This window comes from Bacillus rossius (assembly GCF_032445375.1).
Source record: "Bacillus rossius redtenbacheri isolate Brsri chromosome 9 unlocalized genomic scaffold, Brsri_v3 Brsri_v3_scf9_2, whole genome shotgun sequence".
In the NCBI taxonomy this organism is placed as follows: Eukaryota; Metazoa; Arthropoda; class Insecta; order Phasmatodea; family Bacillidae; genus Bacillus; species Bacillus rossius.
The window spans coordinates 26,052,326-26,070,669 of NW_026962013.1; the positions used below are offsets into that span (position 1 = coordinate 26,052,326).

At 36.1% G+C, this 18,344-nt stretch overlaps 1 protein-coding gene across 1 annotated transcript in view; it reads left to right on the forward strand.

Moving 5' to 3' along the window:
• LOC134542974 (uncharacterized) overlaps positions 1–18,344 on the forward strand; it is a 48,864-nt gene that overhangs the window by 2,016 nt on the left and 28,504 nt on the right. The window contains exon 2 of the mRNA XM_063387611.1: positions 11,698–11,770. Coding sequence (XP_063243681.1) covers positions 11,698–11,770 — 73 coding nt within the window. The remainder of the gene's footprint in view (positions 1–11,697; positions 11,771–18,344) is intronic.

Consider the following 18,344-nt stretch of genomic DNA (forward strand, 5'->3'; position numbering starts at 1 on the left):
TATTACTGCGAACAATGTTTTGTAGTGAAACAGTTGTCATGGAAATGTAAAAAGTTTAAAATATCTGTAATTTTACATTAATATTTCTGTCCTATTTACGAAATAAAGTACAGTGTAGTCGGTAGATTTCCTTTCGTTAGAACATCAAAATAAACCCATTTAATAATACAAATATATCAGCTTGACATAGTGACATGCCATTAAACGTCTGCTACCAAGGGCAGCATAGTCGATGTTGCGTGGATACACACCATAAATATGATTTTGTTCATCGGTGTGGATTTTAATTACACTTTTAAGCAGCCACTGATTTATGATAACATAGTGTGCATCATTTATATTTTTTATTTCATTTCGAGCTTTAAATCGAAATACCGTTTGTAATCTTATGTAACCTATTCATTTTCACTCATGACTGTACCGTGTAAAGTTCGTTGAAATATGACCGCTATCCGATGTTTTACGATATGGCGGAATAGGAGATACTTTCTTCATATTTTTAAGGCACACACAAAACGTTTTTTTTCCCACTTATATGAAACATAAAAAAACAAGCGCCGTAGCATTATTGGAAATATTCAGTGGTAGTACTCACAACTTACACATACATACTACTAGATCTTATCAATTATTTGACGTACTCTAAAGAAGACGTAAGTAATTTGTTTTCCGTGTATTGTAGATGGGCCAATAATTATGGGCTTGTAATAAGCCAACATAACTGTCCAATTCATGTTGTGTAAACCGTGGTAACTGCTATCATTGAAGTTTGGTACATATATCAACATACATGCTCATTCTTTTTCTCTCTTCGATTTAAATGTAAAAATATTATTTCACGCTGCTTTCTACACTGTAGGTACTGTTCTATTCTCGAACTTCCCGTCATGTTTGCTATTGAAACTCAACGGACGATGTGTTTGTATTTTCTAACTAAGCTGTTATAATGTCGAGTCACAATCTGGATTCTGCGTACTTTTCCTCCAGTATGGGAGTTTTCTCCGTTTTTTTTAGGCTACAATTTTTGATTGCCATATTTATGCGCGTGTGTGTGTGTATGTGTATGTATACGGGTGCTTGGTGGCCTTGGTTGCTAAGGCGTCATGCTAATAGGCAGAGGGCCGTCAAGAGAAAATAAAAACCAGGAGGTAAATAATTTTGTCGGGCCCCCACTCCCCATTACTTAATAGACCACTTTTCAAACATCACAGTTCAATTTTTAAAAAATCCTCTTAAGGACTGAAACGTTACCGACTATAACTGTAAACGTGATCTGCGTGTATCGCATCACTTGCAGGGTTTCCAATGAATTATATTACCAATAGATTGAGACCCGAAAATTTCGTGGATTCTTTTGGTGACCAGTTAGTCTGCAAACATTGCTTTGATAGTTTCATGATAGTTCTCATTTCCCCATTACAACTATAGTCCAGTCAACTGACAGAAGTAGAGAGATCGAATCACATCGACCCTCTCAAAAGGAGAAGTTTTGCATAATAAATCAGCCAATATGGAAGCATATGAGGTTATAAACTTTGGATTTTCGTCCTTCGGTCAGAATAAACTCACGCGTTAAAAATACGAGCCGCGATAAAAAAAAAATCCCTTTCGGCACAGCATATAGACGTAGGTAGATTTCGAAGTACCTATTTAATCTGGAAATATTTTGGAAGCTTTTATAAACTTCGGGGACAATTAAAGAACTTAATGTAAATAACATATTTATGTTATCAAATATTACAAAATTATCGATTAAATATTTGCCCATTCTCCATGCAGCGAAAAAATTACGAATAATTTTAATCAATTTTTTTACCTTCAAACATTATTTTTCATCCCTTGCACTAATAACGGGGTCGTATAAAATTTTTTTTTCACCAAGGTTTAAGATAATATTAAGATGGTTTGAAATAAATGCGAACGAAATTGATACTAAGAAAGTTTGAATTTTTTTTTTAATTTCAACCCACGTTTTTACGGTAATAATTCATTTCATCAAAAACTGTTTCAGCCTAAAATTTTGATGGAGTTTAGGATTCATACAATAAATTATAATGGATATGATAGTATATCTATTGTAAAAAAATATTTTTTTTACTTTCATACCTTATTTCCACCCCTTGATAGTACAAGACGGTTAAACAATAATAATAATGGATTCGATAGTGTACCGGGTAAGGAAGTTTTATTTACTATTTAATTCCAATCCCAGTTTTTTTCAGCCCCTTGCAATAATAGTTTGTATTATAAAAAAATTGTTTCAGACAAAAATTTAGATTAAAATTATAAGATTTACAAAGAATTTGAACGGATTGGATTGTGTCCTTACTAAAGGGATTAATAATTTTTTTTTACTTCCAACCCTTGTTTTTTCCACCCCTTTCAGTGGTGGTTGGTCGTATGGAAAAATATTCAGCAGAAAGTTTTAGATAATATTTATACGCTTTATAAACAATTCGAACTGATTTAATAGTGTGCTAATTAATGGAGTTATGAATTTTTTAAATCTTCAATACCTGATATTTTCCACCCCTCGCAGTAATGGTTGGTATTATAGAAAATAATTTTGGACAAAATTTGTAGATAATATTTTTAGGTGTTACAGCAAAACGTAATGGATTTAATACTGTAAAAGGAACGGATTTTATGAATTTTTTTAAAATTCCACCCCTCTTTTAAAATCCTTGCAGCAATGGTTTGTCTTATCAAAAATTGTTTGAGACAAAAGTTTTAGCTTAAAATTATAATATTTACAATCAAATCGAACGGATTTAATAATGTACCTACTAAGAAAGTTAAAATTTTTTTCTTGATTTTTCCTCTCATTTTTTCAACCCCTTGCATCAATGGTTCGGCTAATCAAAAATTGTGTACCTGTATAATCTTAAAACCGCGCCCTTGAATATTTCAGTCGTCAGTTGAATTTCTGCCAGTCCTCGTTTTTCTGCAGGTCTGAAACGCGCTGCTGAACAACGTCGGTTTATACAAGGGAGAACGAGAGTATGCTTGGCTTTCCTAGCAGTAATTGTTATCGTCATTACGTAATCATCATGAACGTTCCTAAGTTTGTATTTCTGAACTTAAAATTGCTAAGGAATTAATTATATATGCGGTATCCAGCCTGAATTGCGGCATCATAATGACAAGTCCTGTATTTAAGCTCTCACCCGAGTTAAGCCGCAAGTATCAATGTAGCAATATTTTTTCTGACCTAACTAAAATTAAGTTTATTTGTTTGGAAGTGGTCTTAGTAGGGAAGACACTAAGTGTGTCTCTGACGGAAGCCTATACGCCTAATCATTCTGGGTTTCAGTCACGCAGAAAGGGTAACTTGCAGCATGTGCTTTTGTTCGGGGATTGGCCAGCCATGGCAGCAATTGATGCCATGCCTTACTCCTATCTCTGAAATCTTTACTACATATAGGTATAACTAGTTAAGATGGGCCCAGGTAAACCCTTCATAGACACGGAAAACCCTGGGATCATTCATGCGGGGTTAAATTATTATTGAAAGCATTAAGCAGACAGGTTCAGTACAGGACAGGAAGTATGGTCCAGGGAGAACAGTTGTTCAGGGGCAGAAAGTTTCAACCATGCTGGGGTCGGGAGCTTGGGCCTTGCGGTCCGCATTGGTGTTTTGTGCCTGTCTGGGTTGGTACCAGTGACGCATGCGCCCCTGGCAATGAGTGACTTCATTCTTCACCCTATGGGGTGCCAGTCAGCACATCAATTTAGCATAACAGTCCCTTATCTGCCCCACCCAAAACCACTCCGATAACTGACACAAATCTGACGGGGCATACTAGTCTTTGCAGTATGCTCAGTTTTCCTTCGCCCTCAAAAAATAATTTGCTGTGCGCCTACAACATTTTTGGGAGATCGTGGGGGTTGAGTGTTCAGATCACTCGTCTCCTTCCTATTGAGGGGTCGAACCCTATTTTTCCGAAAGTGCGAAAACGTGGAGGACGTTGCCGCCAACCATTCATTCCACCAATGCTCCATTCTCATTGAAACACCTTAATTAATTCATTTATACAAAAATTATTTATCTTTCTGTACTTAACCGTTGTGATGAGTTAGTACTTGTCTGAAGGTCGTATACAGTTAGAAACTATAGTAATTTTACTGACTTTTCAACGAAGATATTACCTAAATTAAGCAAAGAGTTTTTCTTTATTTCAGATACTGGATCTTCGTATAAACTTCGGAGTTCCGTTTTTTTCCTTCGGTTTAAACATGGAAAACATACTTGTGGAAGAAATAACTCAACCAGTTTTTAAATGCTTGGCTTATACACCAAGATTATTCTTGTAGAATTCTGTTCAAAGTAAGTGAACTTACAATTTTTACCAGTAAGTTTCGTTCTTCGTAAATTTAAGTTGAATTTTTTTGGGGGAAAATCCTGCTATTGTGCTGGTGTATGTTTACATGGTGAACGAAAACTAACTTTACAATTCAAATTGTCATACCTAATCCTCTCGTTGCCCAAGAAAGTTGCTCACCAGTAGAAGCTTTAAAAGACACCTTTAAAAAGCAAAAAAAAAAAAAAGTCTTTAAATTTCATCTCATTTTTTCATAGTGTCGCTTTAAAAACATTTAGTTATGTGGAAGTTTTGAACAATTCCAATTTCATGACAACAGCTTTTTATTTTTCCAGTATTTTCGTCGTATTTACTTGACACTAGGATGAAACCATAAGAAAACACAAAGAGCTTGCTGAACTTAATTTATAGTGATGCCACGATCAGTTGAAATATATGAGCAAAAGGTTTAATAATTATAAATATTTCATTACAATATTCGTTAGGCCTACTTCTGCAACGCATAAAATATAAAATTGATTTTAAAAACATGTATTGTAACAATCTACATATGTACGTGAGTTTTTATTTTTTATATTTCAATATATATTTATTAACTAATAATTACGTTAAAACTGAGCTACCTTGGAAAGCTTTATCTAAACGAAAATATTGTACCATGTGTTGCCAGTGCGATGCACAAATACGCGTGGTAATAAAGTTAGAGCTAACCGACGACGTCCGTAAGATCATCTCCGCTAATCCATCATGTTGCCGTCCGGGGACATTTAGTGCGTGCGAGGCCAGAAACCGAAGAGTCTACATACACCTCGCTTAGTGCACCGTGTAAATCAAGGTGCGACCCTACACTTTTGTTTGCATCACTTGGATCAAAGGGGCGAAGCGCGTGTTCTATGGGATAGTTCGGCGCGCGGGCCCGTGTGTGGGCTGGACTGTTGTGCAATGCTAGAGATAGTTAAGTTATCGTATATCGTCGGCGGGGGGAGGGAAGCTCCGCACTAGTTAGATCGGCTACCTGGTGTAGAGGGAAGCTCCCCACCAGTTAGATCGGCTACCTGGCGTGGTGAGAACGCCTGTCCGCGGAAGACCGTGTGTCCGGCGGCCCGCCATTGGGGCGTCGCGGATGTCTCCTCCCCTCCCACTGGACGTCCCGCGCCGGAAGACGCGGTGGTGCGATGCTTCCAGGGCCCCTCCTGCGGCCGGACGCCCCGCTATGTGTTCCGTGAAGTGAGTGGCCCCTTGTTTTAAAGGGCGCGAGGGAGACGCGGAAGGAACTATACGTACAGGCACTACACCTGGGTTCGTCAGGTGTTTCAACCACCTGGTGTTAGTCGCTAGACCGTCGCTTTCAACTCTTTACCTCCCCCTTCTCCTTTTCCTGTCCAACCCCTCCTTTTCCTGTCACCCCCTCCCCCTCCTACTTACCCCAGCGAGCCGTGAACTTTTTCAGGTCACGTGACCCAAACAATAATTGCCAGAAGCACGGAACTTTAGCGGGTTCAGTGTCCTACCGGCTAGACTTCATTGCACTGTATTTCCTGGGAAGCTTAAGGCTCGGTATCACACATCATACTGATTATATATGTATATATATATACATACACACCGTGAGTAGAATTTGGTGTTGGGTGGTGGACGTGTTGATAGCATAACAAAATAAATACGTTCAACGTAAACGAACTATACACGATGATATCTTAGTGGTGGTGTGTTCATGGGGAGAGGGGTTGAAATCACATGTGGGATCTTAAATCCAGGACGAAGTTTTCCATTCGTGGCATCGTGTAGGATGCCTCGCAGACGCCGCGTCGCCAGAAGGGACCAGCCGACTAGGGTTCCCTCTACCTGCCAAATCCACCCCATGACCCCTAAGGGGAGGTGGCCCGTTCGAGCTACTCCTGTTTTCAGGGTCAGACTTTCGCCTGGCATGAGCTGGTTCCAACTTCACGACTAAGGCCGGGCGCACACAGAATCAAGACTAGACGCGACACCACACGATGTCTCGCGACAACTTGACGCCGTGTTTTCGTTACCTGATTCGGCCTACACTAAGTGCAGAAAATGGCAACTCTAGATGATGACGATGCGCTTCTACGGAGCGTTTTATCCGACTTGGAAAATGATGAGAAAAATTAAAGTTTTTTATTAATAGATCCATGAGAAAAAAATCTGTTGAAATACTTTTACAATTGAATACCTCCTCGAAGTATCTTTGAAAAACATTATTTAACCAGCCAGCTATAAACATACTACAGTACGCTGTCGCTTCGTGTCTGATCGCGACAGTTGTGTTGTGTCGTGCCGCGTCTGATCCTTGTGTATTAATATTATATAAATAAATGGAAGTCACCAACTATCAGACAAAATGTCTCGTCGAGTCGTGTCGTATGCCTCATTCTGTGTGCGCCTGGCCGAAGGCTGCTCACAAAAGCATTTTTTTCTCCGACTCTCTCTCAACCCCAGAGAAGTATTCATATTTCAAAGTAGAACTGCTTATCTACATAAAGCGCTGAGTTTTTTTAAAATTTTACAACGGGATACATTTAAAAAATAACATTTGCCAAAATATAAGCTTGTAAATATATAAATAGAACCGTGTAAGAACGAAAATGATGGACAGGTCGTGAAAGTAAAGAAAAACTCTCGAAATAAATAATATTGGTGATGGAAATCACGAAACTGTAATTTCCACCTTTCTTTGTGCTTATTTGCATTTCGTTTTTTGACGCCTGTTCAGTCATTTTTATTTTCTGTCACACATTAAACATTAATAGTTGGCGACTCTCCACTGAAATTATGTATAAGTTAAAAATCGCACGAATCTGCGAATAGTAAATCTAATAGGTACTACGTTCAATTTTGGATATAATATGTATTAGGCTAAATGACTTGTGACGTAATAAAATTGGAAGGAAATTTAATTTCAATGGTCCTAAAAAAAATATTGAAATTGGTTCACTTGGTATTTGTAGGTACATATCTGAATATATAAACCTAAATATTTATCTGAACAAGCAAGTATTGTTGTTTCCCAAATTACTACGAATACGGTATTACAACACACAGTTGGTAATTATTGAAGAAATGTGTTAGGAATTGTACGCTAGTTTAGGTGTAGCGTTTTGGCTACATTGCAAAACGTACAAAGGTTTTTACAGTGTGCTTACCTTCGCGTTTAACTTGGTACTTTTATTAGGTCCCTGACAACTTACTTTAACGTCTAGGGGACGCCACCAGGGATGTTTGGAGTCCTGCTCTTGTATTTCAGGCCCCTAGTGGAATTTAGGCTTAAGAGGCCACTCCAGTGTTTCAGGGGCACTACGCAACCCGCGTTAACCTCATAAGATTCAATGCTATTTTCATTTTGCTTATAACTTATTAACTAATATAGATTTCTAAATGATGCTTGCTTGATATGTAAGACAACGATGCTCTTATCAAAGCCCCTTTCTTCAAAAATGTGCATAAATTAAGGTTCAAACCTAGACAATACACTTATGCATATTAGTAAAGATTAGTATAAAACCATAATTTATGCACGTTTTTGAAGAAAGGGGCTTTGATAAGAGCATCGTTTTCTTACATATCAAGCAAACATCATTTCGAAATCTATATTAGTTAATTAGTTATAAGCAGAATGAAAATAGCATTGAATCTTATTAGGTTAACGCGGGTTGCGTAGTGCCCCTGAAACACTGGAGTGGCCTCTTAGGAGGCCGTGTCAGTAAATGTTTATTTCCAATATTCTGCTCTAGAAGTTCTCTCTTTTAACAGTGAGATTTAGTGGCTTTTTCAACCGAAGGAACTGTAGCCGCAGCGCGTGATAAAGCTACTATACCCTTATCACAGGATTAGTGGGAAGGTTGACAGCTCGAGTTTACTCGACGAAAAATGTATCTGGTTCCTCGACAATCTGAGAGGATGACAATCTGACCGGCGGCTCACTAGGAAATTGCGGATGCAGGGATTCAGAATCAAGAAACCTCACTTATACAACTATGGTATGAGTCGAATCTAAAAATTTTAATACTTTAAACGTATCGGAATACAATTAATCTTCAAACATGTGGTAATTATTCTTTATCTGGATGTAATAGTCCGTGATAAATAATGTTAGTTGACATTAAAAAGTATACGAAATTCATCATGTAACGTTTTAAAAGGATAATAACATAAATGCATATGCTTAGATATTGCATATGCATCACACACAATCTAAATACAATCTCACTTAAGTCAGACTACCTAATTTTTTACAATGCACCATCATACAGTTTAACAGAGGTAGGTGAACCTATTATCGACGTTGTTTCAAAGAATTTAAATTTACAAATATTATACTATTTATCTTAATACGATATGTAGCCTACCTTTATGAATACGAACTTACAAAAAAATTATTGAATTTATCACATTACACTTTAACATTACACAAGACTAAAACACTAACAAAACTTAATTTTATACATTGCTGTAGCATATTAGAAGACGAAATAACTCACAAGACTAACATTAAGAGGGCTGCATTACAAATTTACTTTACAGAGAAGAAAATATCCTTTCAAGATATTTCATTACCTCATTCATTACATAATACTGCCGTTGATGTGATCGTAGATATAAAGTATTTAAAAAATATATTCCATTATGTTTATGTAAATATTTTGAAAACGTTATTGCTTAAAGATGCTCATTATTTAAATAATAACAAATCTTTTACTTTTATGTACTGAACAAACAAAATACTTATAAGTTAATAAGAATAAGCTTAGTTGAGTAACATCTTCAATTTGTATTGAATTCAATGTACATATCGAAAATCATGTACAATGAATGCAACAGATTGAATTCAATAAATATTTGATCTTGTGAAACGTCCATAATATTGATGTAGATTAGGGACCGGAAAAATTCGCGGTTTCGACGGCCTTCAGGATAGACTGCACATTCCCCTGTACACTCGGGCAAATAACGGCAGTTCATTTGCTGCTGACTTGTTAGTCGTCTCAGCTTGTTTGTCTGTGATTCGATCCTTCTTTGGTTGGTGTTTTATAATTGGTTGAGATTCGTCCAGATGAACAGTAAGCCAATAGCAAAATCATCTAAAAGGTATATGTATTTGACTTCTAGCCTATCGCCGAATGAATCCGCGAATTTTTCCGGTCTCTATTAATTATAGATGATCACATGCATCGTGAGAGTCCGTATAAAGCCTATTACAATTCTATAAGTATACATTAAAATGCTTTTAAAATATACATGTGTAATATAATTAAAACTTGTTTAAGTAAGATCATCACAAAAAAAATGAAAATCCTTCAACAGTAAGTGATGTTTTATAAGATTTTAACAAAACACACTTACAATAAGAGAATACTAATCATACCACATAATTCAACACAAAATATACATTCCAGTAGGCGCTACGTAAAAACAACTTCTATTTTTATGCTGATAACTCTGCATTGTTTTATATATATCATTATTTCTAACTTTTAATATTCTCTACACATTAACTGAAATTACTTATTTACAGAGTCTTAGCTAATGTTGGTCTGTACCACATACAGTTCGTACGATATCTCTACGCAAAACACATACAGTTCATTATTAGTAATATCAATTATATTTCATGAACATAATGAAATGAGTATAGGCCCTAGGTTGTTCACTGTTAATTGAGTACTTCTGAAGTATTTTCATTGTGAGTTAACATACATACCAAATGCCATTCTTCCAGTAAAGTTACAAAGAAGACAAGATAATATAAATATGTATGTAGTACCATATTTTAAACCCCTATTAAATGAATCTCTATTCTGGACTATTAAGTAATAATTTTTATTAATGTTATTTATAACTTAAATAAAATGACAACTAACAAATTAGTAAAAAATTATAATTACGTGCGATATAGTGTGACATTTGTACTTGGACGGCAAACGAATATAATAAAATGTCTATGACAATGTTAACTTTACTCATTATTATGGAAAGAAACAAAATGGGCAGATAAGCATATTCTACGCTGACATTTAAAAATGCTCAATTTAAAATGAACATTCCAAGAAAATTTATTTTATATCACCACAAAAAATCAAACTGCGGCGTCATTTTCCCGATGACAAACAAAAAAGTTGTATGGTCGCGAATAATACATTCGTATGGCGTCACATCAGCGGAATATTCCCTTGGCATAAATGTGTGAATTCTGTGGCACTAATGGAGAAGTAAACCTTCGCTCGAACACAAAAACAAATGAACAAACAGCTTTTTTTTTTTTTTTTTTTTTGATAAGATGTGTAATCGGAGACCCCTGGGGTGGTTGAAGAGTGTCAGGTCGGTCGCCAGACCAGATAGTAAAAGCTCAGGGGCTGAGGATAGAAAAGGCATATCTCCAAATTATTAAGTATAAATGTTGTCATGTCATATTTAAAGACTTGATTACACCCAGGTTTTTAAACCCATCATGATCATGAAGACACTGATCGGAAGGTAATGTGCAATACATTTCAATGGCGTTTTCAGTTTTTGCTAAATAATTATAAATATAAGCAAAATTTCAATGTATCTGGACAAATCAAAATATTGATAATATTATTTTCATCACAGAAATAATATATGATATGATAAATAAATTTGAAAAAAGCGGTTATGTTAAATGTATTGTATACTTTCAGTAGGCAAAATTTCCGGCCCCTACCTCTTATAGACTTTGAGAAAAACTGCCTTTTAAAATAACATTGATATAGATAGGAGCGCAAATTTGTGACACGGCCTCTTAAATTGGATTGAAACCATTCAATAGTTTTCTATTGCCTTAAAACGTTTCATGTGACACGTTATTTGTCATGTGTAGTGGTGTCTTCATACAGTTGGAAAAGTTACTTCTTCGCAAAATAATTTACAAGTTTTTCTATTTAACTTATCAATGAACGCTTCGTAGTTTAAATTTATACATGTTTGATTCGCGACAAAATTTTACTTAACTTAAGCGATAGTGAAATTGATATTCTAAGTTAATGTATGCATAGTGGACGAAGGAATGCCCTGCAACTGCATTTCGTTCAGTTTAAAACTTAATTGCAGCCCAGTGCGTTTGGGTTAAATTTACAAACGAAGCTATAGGCAAATTTTTATTTCTGGAAGTATGCTGCCGACGTCCATAAATTTATTTTTATGTACGAAAATAATTACTTCGTGGAAGGAAAATGCTTCAGTCAACAAATAAACTAAATAAATATCTAATGATCTATCTCCCTTCGCAAGCATAATTTTGTAGCATGAATCATTAATCAGTGAAAGTTGTAAACAATGATATGTTGTCTTATCTTGTCATTCTTACATTATTTTAATTTTTTTCTTCTTGTTGCAGTTCGATGACGATCTAATGGAGTGTGACGTCTTCTGCGAACTAGTCAAAGGACTGGACCAGGATGTGGTTTTCGGTAAGTCAGCAAACTCAGTATACCTGTTTTTTTTTTTTATTGAATTAGTTTTTAGTTGTAATGAACGTAACGTTTCGCTTATTACAGATAAGCGGCAAAATAAACTGTCAGTTTTTTTTACATTTTGTGACAGAATACTGTGAACTAAACGTGAAAAAGAGAAATTTGGATCACAATATTCCTACTCGTGGTGATGTGCTGTGGTTGAGCATTCTAGCCAATGTACGCACTTCAACTATCATTGGTTCATTGGATGATATTTTTGCCAATAATATCTATAATTTTGCTGAATTTTTCTCTTAACAATGTATCCAAGTACACCATCTGCATATTCTGTGAATAATATGCCTATTGTTTCGGAGGGAATATCGTCTCGAACACAGTTCAAGTAAAAAAAAAAACGATTATTTTATCATGAATGTATATCGTCACTCAATTATTGATGGCGGCGTCGTTTTTTTTTATGAGATCAAATTTCAAATAAAGACCTAGCTATCGTTTCATCACGTATAATTCGGGTCTTCGAGATTAAGGCAAGATAAAGTTGTTAAGTTATTCTTTCTACTGCAGACTGATTTCCTTGTGTAAACAAAATTACGTAGATGGTATTAATTTCATATTTAGAAATTAAGATTTCTTTTTCTTTCGGGGGAGGGGTGAAAATAGTCCGATGAGCCACCGATAAAATCAAGGATCGGCAGATTAAAATTTTTTTTGGGGGGGATAGGGGGTGGGAAGTTTCCCTTGAACGGAAGACTTTGTTGGTTTCTGGTCCGTCGGATATCAATCAGCCATAGATGCGCGTGAATACTAATAAAAAAAATGGAGATCCTTCGCTGATGGTGTGCGGGGTGGTGGGGATTTTTTTTTTTGTTGTGTACCGAAGGCCGAAATGCGACGGGTGGAGTGTTCAACACGCGCGCAGCTAGTTTTTGAGGCGTGATAACCTGTTGGAAGGGATCCCTCAGGGGCTGCCCATGGTTGTGGAGGGGGCTGGTGTGGGGCGAGGGGTGGAAATCATTTCTTGGAAAGAGGATTTCTGGGGGGGGGGGGGGGGGGTGAAGCAGGGGCAGAAGAAGTCCCTTTACCTGCCCTGTCTGCAGCGCTGGTATCCTACCAACCGCCTCTGCAAGACGTTGCGCACGTGTCGAAGGTTTCTTGATATTTGCATCGGCGTGGTGGCTATTCATGAATTAAGGCTGGTTCTCACGCCCCGAGTTTCGTAATCTTTTCATTATCATTTTATACACAGAACACTTTTTTTTTTGTACTTTTACAAAAGATTTATTTGGAAGACGGTTGCCAACCAGAAAAATACTGTTACTTTGTACAACTCATGGCTATGGTAAGTTTGGCATATATGGAATACAATTTTCGAGATAATTTAATTTTCGAAAATTGGTCGCATTGGTTTATATTTTAAATGTTGTTTCGTTCAAGCATAATTTTTTAAACAATTGAAAAAAAAAAATCAAATATTCAATCATTGGACTTTATTTTGTTTTATTAAGCTTTTTAACGATCGCAGTTAATACTGGAAAGTTGTTCAGGAAACTGTTTACAAACAACTGTACTAACTATTGGATGTACTGAGACAACACAAAGCATAAATTCCCCGGTAATTATCTGAACCCAGTTCTCCTGGGAACACTATTTTGTAGTGATGCAGTTGTTTTCATGTAAATGTACAAATTTACAAATATATGTAATTTTACATTAATATTTTTTTCCATTAACAAAAAAAATTCTGTGTAAGGGAATTAATATCCTGTTAAATTTATCCCAATAGCTCTCTTGCACTGGCTCACAAAATCTCTAACCAGATATTAACTACAATTTTCGATCTGTGATAAGGTCACGAAAGTGAAGGTAATATCCTTTTACTGATCAAGGAAATAATGCGCTCTGGAAAATGTTGCTTGAAAATGTATTCCTGTATTTATCTGTAGTATATTTTCTTTTATTTGTAAAACAAAAATAAGAATTTGTTACCACTCTTAAGAAAATAATCTGTGAAAGAAATGTGAGCGAGTTTTTCAATACTCGCCAGTGATGTGTAAACATATAACATCGGTACCTAACGAGCAAATACAGTATGTTCTCACGTTGCAAATTAACTTATAATACGAAACACGGACACGAAATTTAATGTAGAGTTCTTCAAAATAATGTCAAGAGCCATAAATTAAGAGGGAAAAAAAGCCATGCTCTAAAATGCAATTAAATAAGTACACATAACGCAACGGAAAATAAACAGGTCGAACGTCAAATGCTCGTGCATGCAGAAACTGCTACAGCCACGAGTCGAAGTCGTCAAGATGGCGGGTCCACGCATGGCATCATGCACCTGTATATATTAACTTTCGCAAACATCGGGGAATATACTAAGCTCATTGTTGTGCCAAAGGAAACTGTATGGTAGCGAAATTATTCTGGAATTCGTTTTATGTAAACTTGAATAATCATAACAAGATATACTCAACATTTTAAAAATACCTATAATGTATTGGCCACGAAAATAGTTTAGGAACAAACAATATGTCAAAGATATTTAACATTCTATTTATTCTCTATAGTGTTACGAATACGGCTCTATCTATCTTTTAAGTATTTTTTCAAACTTAAAGTTACAGTCAAATAGATACATTAAAACTAAATTATTTTCCATGGCGTCGAATATATATAGGCTAACAATTTCTTGTGACTCTACAGTATGATGAAAACTGTGCTATCTCTACATTTTATTGTTAACTAAGGGTTGTAATAACTGAGTTCTGCTGTATTTTTTAAGTTGTTATTTATTTTTAGGACTATAAATTATGACATAAAGTATAAAAGGATAGTTGTAGTACAATAAAATTTTATTTTTAATACCTATGCGTGGTATAAATTCTCCTATCTTTTCGAGATTTCTTAGACTTCCTCACGTGGCAGCACCAGTTTACACATTTCCATTCCAATCGACTTCCGTTCCACTCAAGAAATTACTCCAACCAATTGCCGTGTATACCAAGAGCTAAGATGTTTACACATCAATATAATTAATAGCTATTGTAGTGGTCCTTGCACAAATGCTAAATTGATATCACGACTTATTTGTGTCCTTAGCTTATAGAGTAGACTAAGTGCTAACCGGTATAATTTATAGATATATAATTTGTAGAAAACATCAAAACAGTTTTTTGCGCAAAAAAAAATCTGCTGTTTTACTTAGGGAAAAAAAAGTATATTGTTACTGCGGCAATAACTTCACATTCTGCCCGTTGGCCGAGGTTCAATAACCGTTCCACCGAATACGATACACGTCCAATTACTAGTCACACGTGTGAAGGAATGTGGTCGACATCTTCGTGCCGCAGGTGTGTTTCTGGCCCGATCCCGCTTCCTCGTTCTTGTCCTGCCATTTACTGTTCCTCTCAGCACGCTCATTCTGCGTCTCCGGGCCGCTTCTATCGGTCCGGAGTAAACAAAAACCTTCTGTATTTGTGGTTTCTTTGTTGGATCATGGACAAATCACTCGCGGCTAATCTTGCGTGAAAATATTTTTAAATCCTGGTTTGGACTATGCTACGTAAGTAATAGAAAAATATTTGTCCGTGGTAAATAAAAAAGTGATATTTTTTTTTAGTTCTTCTTTAACGTTGTTTCACCTGCCGTTGGCAGGTAGCCACTTGACTGTGGAACTTGTTTTTATTTATTAGGTTACCTAGATTTAGGGCTATACGAAGCACGAACTGCTTCTCTCGTTAATGATGTAGAATTTCTGTAGAAGCTACGGGTTTGACCACTATGTTCCTTGCTACAGTGTTTGGTGTTTGGTTACAGGTTATTTTGACTACAGCTAATTATTCAAGTGAACTGTGGTCATTTCGTCAATTGTGCTGGACTGAGAAAGTAAACAAAAAAAAACAGGCGAACGCGTAAAATAAGCTTTTGAAATATTGCTTCCTTAAAAATGTGTCACTTTACTGAAAGAAAAGTTGAAAACGTACTGAACAAAACAAATTAAATTGTCAGCCCACACTTCTTTTATATTAAAATTTTTACTACCGCGAAAAAGGCTTGAGTATAATTATCCAAATTTATTGGAAATATATCATTGATGCGTTTGTGAGATAAATATAGAACGAACAAAATATATTTTTTGAAATTTAACGTCTGTGCGAGGTATTTTTTAATTCATGGATTCTTGTGTTTAGCGATATTTTCTGTAGCAGTTATAAGAGTTCGACACTTTTTTTTTTTTTTAGGAATGAATACTTCAAAAGCTAATTTTACGCGTTCGCCTGTGCACACACCAATATTATTATCACAACACAAAGTGTTATTTTACTTCATGTTAATGTAATTTTACTATCACATTTTCGGTGTTGATCCATTACAAGAGTCATTGATTTTCAACGCAACTCAGCATTTTAATCAATGTTTAATTTGAAGAATATTATCTATATTATCTGTGAAATTACGCGATGTAGTGGTAAAATTACACAAGTAATTTTAACTACATGCACACTTTATTATAGTGTTTAAATAACCACTCTCCGTAGTCCGTGTAAAATTACACAAACCATGTTGTAATGTTTCCTATCACAAACTCAGTGTGTTATTTTATTTCATGTTAATGTACTTTTACGAGGACACTATGTGTGTAAAACTATCAGAAGAATCGTTAGTTTACACGGAAAGTGTAGATTTTACACCTGTGTTGAGGTTTTAGAATGTTAATTAATCTACATTTGGTGCAAAATTGCATGACATAGGTACTGGTAATTTGACACAAGGAATGTGTGAAAGTACACAAAATGAATGTGTTTCATCGAATCACACGTCGATGAATGTACAAATACCCTAACACAGAACGTGTAAAGTTACGCCTTTTTTTAACAGTGTACAGACGTTTGAATTCTAGATTGTCGCCTGATAACTTCGAGGAGTTTTGCCGGTCTGTATATAGATTACAGTAGAGAGTGTTCATTGACGTGCAGTGAAGCTCCAACTAATTTAAAGCAAAGTTCAAAATTTTTTTTTGACGTGACAACGTATAATAAATCGATGAACGCCTTCTGCACGCACGAAAAAGTGTCCCGTAACGCACATTGTCCCGTTACGCCGTGTCCCGTTACGCTCATTGTACGCTTGCGCCGCATCTATCTCTCTTCCACTCGATTGGAACAACCATCGATTTGACTTTTTCGAGGCACATTCAACTTGAAACACTCCCATTCGTTTTCTACTTTTCCTATCATCGTCCTATCCTTAGAGACATGCAAAATTCGCGGATTCATTTCGCGATAGGCTAGCATCAAAACAACTATACCTTCGTACCGCTTCTGCGATTGGCCCACATTTTATCCGGGGAACTGTGAGCCAATGAGAAACAGTAAACCAAGAAAGTGCCGAATTACGGACAGCCTAGCTGAGACGTCTCACGCGTCAGTAGCCAATGAACAGGTGTCATTTCCGCGAGTATTTAAAGGTCTGTGGAGTCTATCCTAGAGGTCAATGAATCCGCGAATTTTGCAGGTCTCTACCTATCCTTAACAGAATAACACAGATTGGAAGAAGTTAAATAGCAAACATGTATAAAAGTTATAGTTAGTAATCTCTTCGTTAAAGTAATAAACATATTTGAATAAATGAGTGCAAATAAAAGTAAATTTATCAATTACATTGTAGATATCATTTCACTCCATTGTATCCATACAAAATAGTGATAATTCAATAAAAATGATTCAATTTTATTCATAAAAGTATGCAATCATTTCATCAATGTTTTGTGATGACGTTGTCACGTTAAACTATCGTCCGTAAACCGACTTTACAGACAACCAATTTATTTATTTATTTATTTCAATCCAAGCGTGTACTTTGGTTGCTTCTGGAACGTTCCGTACAAAAGCACGCCGTCTACTCTTCCAGGGACTGCGCGGAGGCCGTAGATCGCTGGCCGCCAGGTAGCATCCGCGAGGCAGCGGCTGTAATTTCCTCCCCTCCCTCCCGGCAGCCCATATCCAGGATGTTATCTCCTCGCGCAACACCGTGTGTACGCCGGCCAGCAGCTTCCTATCTGGCACCAGCAGGGCCAACAACTGTTGAAGAGTACATCGCCGGCGAAAAGAAAAAAACTTCCCTCCCCGGGGCATCTTGATCATTTCTTGTGTATTACAGACCGGTCTGAGCTGTCGTCAGGATGGGTGTTGAATTTTTTGATCGGCTTGAACTTATTGCAGGTAATTAAGTACGTACGTACACTGAGAGTGTGTCTCACTCTTTTACTTTGCATTTCAGAGTAAATGGCGCTCACTTGTTACTACCCGGCTTGTTAACATTAAAAATCTAATTTCCTAAACTATCGTTATTTATAAATAAATTTTATAATTTATTTAATTTCACTAATTTTTGATTTTCCTGAGACCATAACATAGCGTCTATTTGCAGTTTTATTACAGTCGTAGTCGTTCTGAAAGACAAAATGATATAATTAAATGCTAAACTCCAATTATTATTTCATAGGAGAAACGATTTGTAACATTCGGTCACTATTAATTACCTGGCATTCCAATAAATTATGTGC